Source organism: Akebia trifoliata, chromosome 14, assembly GCF_017979445.1.
Source record: "Akebia trifoliata isolate Shusen 1 chromosome 14, ASM1797944v1, whole genome shotgun sequence".
Taxonomy (NCBI): domain Eukaryota; kingdom Viridiplantae; phylum Streptophyta; class Magnoliopsida; order Ranunculales; family Lardizabalaceae; genus Akebia; species Akebia trifoliata.
This window is the reverse complement of record NC_141388.1, coordinates 33,268,286-33,276,152: the sequence shown is the minus strand read 5'-3', so window position 1 is coordinate 33,276,152 and position 7,867 is coordinate 33,268,286. Positions and strand designations below refer to the sequence as shown.

The following is a 7,867-nucleotide window of genomic DNA, read 5'->3' as shown; positions in this document are numbered from 1 at the left end:
ACTCAACCAAGCAAAATTGCTTTAGTACCAAGGAACATGAAGTCGTTGCAATGTTCCATGCTAGCAATCACTCCATTTCCTTTAAAATGTTTCCTCACAGAATCAGTTATGGCTTTGTAATAAGCTTTAGCAAGCTCTACTCTACCACCATAGTCTTCCCCTAACATCTCTAAAACCTGCAATTAACCCAAAAAAAAAATTATTTCTTCACACTACAACATTTTTGATGTACAATGGCGGATTTTTCCGCCGTTACAGGGTACTTTTTCCGTCGGTAAAACCTATTGTGGCGAATGAGCAGTGGAACCAAGATCCGACGGTGTTGCCTCAGTCACTAAATATATCAACGGATAACGTGTTCCGTTGTTGCAGATTATACCTTTAGCGGCGGATATTCATATCCGCTGCAATAGGTTAATTTTTTCAAAAATATAATATAATACATATAGCGGCGGATATCAATATTCGCTGCAATAGGTCAATTTTTTCACAAATATAATATAATACATATAGCGGCGGATATTAATATCCGTTGCAATAGGTTACTTTATATATATATAACATTTAACCCATGTCATCCAACCTGCATGCATTAAAAATAAATATACAATAAACAACACTATATAAAAAAATTGTGTGTATCCCGGGGCAAATGATCTACGGCTCTACGATAGGGGGCATACGTCAGACTGTCAGAGAGGGGAAATTTTCTGTCATTTTGTGAGGCAGTGGTATCTGTGTCTACATTTTTTGGAATCTTTGGTACTTGTGTGTATATTTTCTTAAGGGGTGTTCTAATTCTGGGGTTTCTATTTTGGGAGGTTTTAAATGTTTTAGTAACTCTCGTTTATATAATTATAGAACTCTCTTTTATATAGTCATATTTTCGGAGATTATATGCTGGAATGACCCTCACCTTCTCATAAATTTTGATTAGAACAGAATGATCCAATACAAATTAAATTAAGTACATGTATTTAAGAGAACTACTAAATGTACTCTACCAACAAATAGAGACAAACTAATATCAAGAACACACCTTTCTCAAGCTTCAGTAATAGCCCTTTCAACAACAGCTTGTTCTGCTCTTCGACGTGCTTCGAATATATATAACAAAAAAGAAATTAAACTCACGTTACTCAGAAGTCAAAAATAAAATAATATATTAAAACTGAAGCAATTAACATGGTTTTGCACTCAATCATTGAGAAAACCAATACTAAATGGAATTATCATATTTGAAAGTTGAATTTGATGTTGATTTCAATTAGTTATATTTTTAGACCTCTGTAGGCCTAAAAAGCTGTAATTAGCTGAAGTTGGTTTTTCGGTTTTTCAGCATTAGTAGTCAATTTCTTAGAATTAATCCTACCCATCATGAAGTAAATGCTTAAATTTGAAAGGGGTCACAATCTATGTTCAGCCATGCTTTTCTTAACCTACACCATGTGACATATCTGCAAAAAGCTTCTGAAGCCATTATAAGAAATCATATGTTGTAGGGTGCTATATGGAAAAGTGTTTATTGAGAAGAAGCAGATTGCCTTAGTTAGTGGAGAGGACCCAAAGCCTGACAAACTTTCTCCTAAGTGTAGCCTACACCTGTAGCCCATGCAGTGTCATTGTGTTCCTTGTGTTGCTCTCTCTGCCTTGTGATTTTGCTTACTTGTCAAAGTTTCACCTCATTTGGTGTGCACTGTTAGCTTTGTATTTTCTTAGGTTGACTCTAAACAGAACAGTTGTGAGCCTCCTTTAGTTCAATCCAAATCCAATGTTAAGTCATATGACTCCAAAATAAAAATGCTAAATAGTGGACCCCAAAAATGTGTTGGTATCAAACAATAGTAGAACTAGAGTTCCAACCCCAGACTAGACCCCATATTTTGTCTTTTTCCAACAAATGTAATCCAAATCATGATGATCTCTATATAATTCAGTAGTTATTTTATGCCAATCAAACAGATATGTAAACTACCAAAGGGGAATATGGAGACACAGATTTGAAGACTATCAGGCAGTCAATGTTTGATCAAGTATGCTTAATCATAAAGGGGAAAAAACTGGTTGAATACCACCATCAGATGCCTCCGGTTGCTTGCCTTTGGCTCCCGGGGAAGAAACTGGTGGAGGTTGATGCTTCAAAGGCTTACCATCCAAGCATTTCCCCATACCCATAAATGGGCTGAATTTTGGTTCCACCTTAGCTGGAGCCTCTTCAACTGCAAAAGTAGCTATTATGATTGGTTTGTCTCTCAAAAGATAACCCAATTGTTAATCCATTAACAATCATAAAAATCCAACTCCAGCATGACAAAAAATTTATTTAAATCATGCACACATAATCCACATGAAGTAGACAAATAAGAGATGTCAAAACCATGATAATCATCTAAAATGAGGATAAAGGAAAGAATGCCAATGATAGACAAAACGAACCTCTAGTTGGTGCCTTGCTTGAAGGAATAGATTGGCAGGTCTTTCAGGTTCCTTATAATCAAGGGGAGGTGCAAAATCAACCTCACAGTCCGTCTCAATGATACTTATTGCATTAGAAGGCTTTGTTTCTGCAATATCTATGTAATACTTCTTATTGTTATATGCCACCATAATACTGTCCCCAGTGGTTAAGCAGGAAAAGTTCCTTAATGTTGTCTCTAAGCTACAGGACCCCCCAATAAAAAGGGATTAAAAAAGAGAGGAATATATTAGGTGAGCTCCCAACTTTTTTAATCAACGATGTCAACAATATAAGAAGAGACCGTCGATATTTTAATTTCGGCAAGCGGTCAATAAAATTGAGAAAAAAATGCAAGCTCTATGACAATAGGTGAATGAGTTCCCTGAGAACAAAAAATCTTTTCGAGTTACATCGCACTTACTTGCCAAATTTGCTAGCTCACTACCGTGTGTGCAAGGGGACAAAACAATATGACCCAAACCATGCTCCAAAATATGACTCAATGACAAGGAAAATTACTGGTGAACTTCAACTGAGACTAAAATAATAACATTTGGAGAGTTTGCTTCAGCTATTAATGGATCCATGACATGCATATTGAAAGAATCAAGCCTTGAAAAGGAGCTAACACTTGCTTCCTTTTTCTGAGGAATTATTAGCGATAATTAGGCCAAAGTAAACCTTCTTACTTCGACATTTTTGTATTGAGTTGGCAAAATAAAAACCGTATTTATACTTGAAAATGAAGGAGAAAGCCCGTGTAAAAGACTCTTGAGGAGGTCAAGTGAGTGAGCATACCACATGACACAAGAATACAACAAAATTATATAATGGGGCATTTCCATCCATATCCTTCCATCTAAAGACAAAATTGCTGAAACAAATTCCCCTAAAATCTGAATTCAAAATCTCTACACTCATGCTTAAAAACTAAGTGTTCCATCCAAACCCACACTACCTAGGATATCAGGGTGGTGTTGGATGGGGGAGGGTAATTAAGATTTATAGATTAGTTTTGCACTTTTGTTGCTCTCCAATTTTAACCGAGGATGAGAAACTCTATGCTCATTTGCTTTCCACCAAAACCATTTCTTGAAAAGGTGGGCAAGCCTATGCATATACTTGCATGGCTTTTAAAATTTAAAGTTCAACTTTTGCTGCTTTCCAATTTTAACTGAGAATGAAAAACTCTATGCAACCAAAAACATCGATTGACAAGGTGGGCAAGTCAATACCTATCCCCTATCTACTGAAACCTTATCAAAAGAAACATATACTTACATGGATTTTGGGTTGGAAATATCTAAGAAGTCCTTTGAGTGGAGCTGACGTAGTTTATTTTTTTGTTTTTTTATGAGTTTTGCTTGTGCTTTAAACATGGAACCCAATCCTCTAACAGAGAAATATTCAGTCTGAGACACACACCTTGACAAGAGGTGGAGATATTGGACACTTCGCCACCTTTATAAAACTCTGGCCTGCAAAAAAACAAATAAAAATGCTGAAGCGTCATTGGAACAACATTAACAACAATAGTACTTACTCACTTCCAAGGTTGAATTCCTCTGTTTCACCAGTCAGAAAATCAGCTTAAACGACAACATTCAAGCATGGATGAAGGTGTGGGTGTAGGTTTGTTACACCCATAAAAAAAACTCAACAATTCAAGCTTAGTGGCACTACCTTAATTTACATGCACTTGTTCATAGTAGAACATATCATAATCATGGCATGCATGCTATTATTGCTCACAGAATTGTGGTCTACTTTTGATGCTGTTTTCCCTTTCAGACCAATCTGTTCTTCTAACCTTGTTAGTGAACTCGTAAAAAGGGACCCTCAAAATTCAAAGTCTAAGAGCATGATCGCTATTTTGAAAGATTACATGAAGGGACCCATCATTTCTGCTCAACAAAAACATCCCTTTTATATTGACATTATCGGATGAGTTTCATCAAACAAGTGACCAACATTGATTGATGTTTTCAATTGGCAATACCCATTGAATGCCTTTGGATCAAGACATGGAGACCCTAGATCACATCACCAGCAATTCAGATCCTCGATAGAAACCTTCCAAGGACCCTTCAAGGAAATAAGAGGGGGAACACTATTTAAAGAACTTTAAGAACATTGACAAATTTGACATAGACTGAGAGAACACAAGGAATACACAATAATAGCAGAGGTATCACTTGAGATCAGAAAATAGTTCAAAGAGGGAAACCATTAACCCTGCCTTGCACCTCTGATAAAGAGAAAATGCCGAAAGAAACACAAATAATCTCCTACTAATACACCACCACCAGATGAGCCAATTCGAAGTTATGTGGACCCCAAGATTCCTAATACTTAAATTTTGGATCATACAAAACAAGTTCAGATTTATCCTTCTCTAGTAGAATTACACCATTCTTGACTAAGCAAAGTGGCCTCAAGTAATCTACTAGGTATAACAACAGTGCCAAGCACAGATCCATCTGCATGGATGAACAAACACCTATAGACAACATATATGGAAACAGAACCAAAAGAAAGCTTATAGTAATGCCCACTAAAGTAGTCTCATGTTTCTCCATTCTTTAATAAATAGATTTGTTTAGATCCTTAACATCATAGGTCACCAGCAACCAAAGTATATCCACCTTGAAATTACAACAAACAACAACAACACCAAATAGAAATAGGTAACACTCACTAAAAATACATTAATTAAGGACAATGTAGCATTAAAAGTATTGGGCAGAGTCAGAAATGAGATTAAAAGAAACAAAGCAAGAAAAAAAAGATCACACATTACATCTAACCCCATCAGAAAGAAAAGCAAACCAAGCTGCAGAGATCAACAAATCATAAAAACATGTCTGCTGGCATGTATGTTTGTGCTTAAGATAAACATGTATGTTGGTATGTATGTCTAATGCCAACAAATCAAGTTCTAAATAAGGGACGAGGGCATAGACTTGGATGGCATTGAAGAGGAGAGGAGTGTTTTGTCGACAAGTCTTAGTAAGAGATCATCAAATTCAAAATAAAAAAGACAGCATGGTAAAACGACTCGAAATATAGAAGTTGTACAACAAATGATTGATGGAACGTGTGAAAAATTTGATGAGATGAGCAAAGCCTTAAATCTCAATACATTGGTCCGCACACTATACATGGAGTTAATGAAGATGGATGGGTTCAACAAAAAAAAAAAATACCTTGAGTGTGCTTATGAGATACTTGGGAGAGATGTAATAGGAGCAAGAATGTTTTTAACAAGAGATGTAATAGGATTCATTCTTCATGAGTCATAATATTAGTTTTGGTATATAGAGCAAAAAATATACACAGTAAATGAATGAGAAAGAAACTAAGATATAAGTAAATTCTAAATTATAGTCATACTAATTCGGTTTTGGGCAAATTGTGTTGCACAATGACTATGCCCAAACCCAATCCGATTTGAGTCGGACATGTGTGTGCCATCACATCAAGTGATCTCTGCGGGTCCCTCCACTGAGATCACTCCAACATTAATCTTTTTTTTCTCACAGAATCTAGATTTACCAATAACATGAGTCCGTTTATATTAAATATATCCCTAATTTACAAAATTACCCTTGTTAAGCAAGATGTGGCGTGTGCTAAAGAGTCTATGCAATGAGAAATTTTGTGAGCAAAAAATCACTCGACCCTGTTAAGTGTTAATAAGTATTTATAATATCTTGGGGAAAAAAATTTAAATTTATACCACTTTTGACATCATTAGATGTTATCAAATTTCTATCAGTTGAAAATTGATTAGATATAAAAATCATTTTATTATTTTATGATGTATTCTAGTTAATTTTGTTACGAAATCATCCATCTAACTATACATAAATATGTACACTATAATAGTGGGTCGGGTCAGGTCGAGTTGGGCATTACTAGGCGGTGGTTTGAGTCCTACATGGACCCTACTTTGTGGGATCAAAATCAAGCTCTTAAACCTTGTATTTTTGTTGGGTTGGGCATATATGTCATGCCATGCACCACCTCTTGAGACAACTGCATTGAGAATTAAGAGAGGTGACAACTACATTGAGGATTAAGCTTTCACCTACCAACACATGCTTCATTGTTTATCTGAATTAGGAAATGTGAAGGGTAACTGAATTAGAGAGTTTCTATTTCCACACCAACATACATGTTTATCTTAACAATGTTAACATATCATACATTGTGATTTACCACTTAAATTTTGAATAAAAATAAAAATATGAGAACTCATGTAATTGATGGATGATCCTTGTTGCGAACATTAGCAGATAAAAAATTAACTAGAAGTAGCTCATACCTCTATCAGCTTCTTCAAACAGATTGTAGCCCTCTCCAAGGCTTCGACATCTTCATCTATCCCCAAATATTCGAATTGGAATCTGCAAGATGGATAAATATTTTGAATTATACCCAAAATCATATTATTCTTAATTATGAAAATAATGTTTTAGAAAACATTTACATATCTAAAAGAAATCAAAGATAGATGACTACTACATTATTATTATTTTTTTGATTAAGTACATGAACTGCTACATTCAAAACCTAATTAGCAATATTCAGAACCTAATTAGCAATCTAGTATATTATTCACATTTAAAAGCACAGATCAAAGTGTTTATGAAATTTTCCTGGAAATAGCAATCTAGTATATTAATTCATATCTAATGTTTACTAGTTAGTTCATCATTGATTTGAACATTTTGATCTCAATCTATAAACTAAGTGGAAATCGCCAATCTATAAACTGGAACAACTGAGATCGATTTGATCTCAAATCAATCTGATTAAATCTCCATTTAATTAAATCGAATGAGAAGATACAGAGAGAAAGAGAGACGAAGAAGACGATACCGGTTAGAAAGAGTAGATCAATTTCCGCCATTAATACAGAGAGAGAGAGAGAGAGAGAGAGAGAGAGAGAGAGAGAGAAGATACCTCTTAAACAAATTTTCACCATTAGTTTCGCCATTAAAGGAGAAGATGCAAAGAGAGCAGAGAGAGATGGTTCTTCATTAATTTTCTCCATTAGAGAAGATGCAGAGAGAGCAGAGAAAGACGCGTCTTCAACAAATTTTCGTCATTAGAGGAGAAGATGCAGAGAAACCAAATCGAATATTTTCGCGCGAGAAGGATTTTGGAAATTTTCTCCAGAGAAATGATTTAGTAGGTAGGGAGTAGCGGAGTTTAAGTAAAAAAACACGAGTTTTAGTGACGGGAATTTTGACCGTCGCTAAAACGTTGTCGCTAAACAGACACATTTTTGTAGTGTTTTGATCTTTATATGACTCCACACCTGCAAAACGGAAGAGTGGTTTAATCATGTATTCCAACATTGTACATACTGAACCCATACTCCAAATAGTTAAACCTACATAA

At 35.2% G+C, this 7,867-nt stretch overlaps 1 protein-coding gene across 1 annotated transcript; it reads right to left on the bottom strand.

Moving 5' to 3' along the window:
- Positions 1-3,877, bottom strand: LOC147386855 (uncharacterized). The gene is made up of 5 exons (XM_086423906.1): positions 3,740-3,877; positions 2,437-2,659; positions 2,151-2,219; positions 1,040-1,097; positions 1-176 (listed from the first exon to the last, which is right to left on the bottom strand). The coding sequence occupies exons 1-5, from the start codon at positions 3,835-3,837 to the stop codon at positions 142-144; spliced, it is 483 nt and encodes a 160-aa protein (XP_086280032.1). The 5' UTR covers positions 3,838-3,877; the 3' UTR covers positions 1-141.
- Positions 3,878-7,867: the final 3,990 nt, after the last annotated feature.

Coding starts and splice junctions, on each gene's coding strand:
- LOC147386855 (XM_086423906.1), bottom strand. CDS start 3,837: ATGTTTAAAGCACAAGCAAAACTCATAAAAAAACAAAAAAATAAACTA. Junction 2,660..3,739: donor ATTTCCAACCCAAAATCCAT/GTAAGTATATGT, acceptor GGGGTCCTGTAG/CTTAGAGACAACATTAAGGA. Junction 2,220..2,436: donor AAGCAAGGCACCAACTAGAG/GTTCGTTTTGTC, acceptor CTACTTTTGCAG/TTGAAGAGGCTCCAGCTAAG.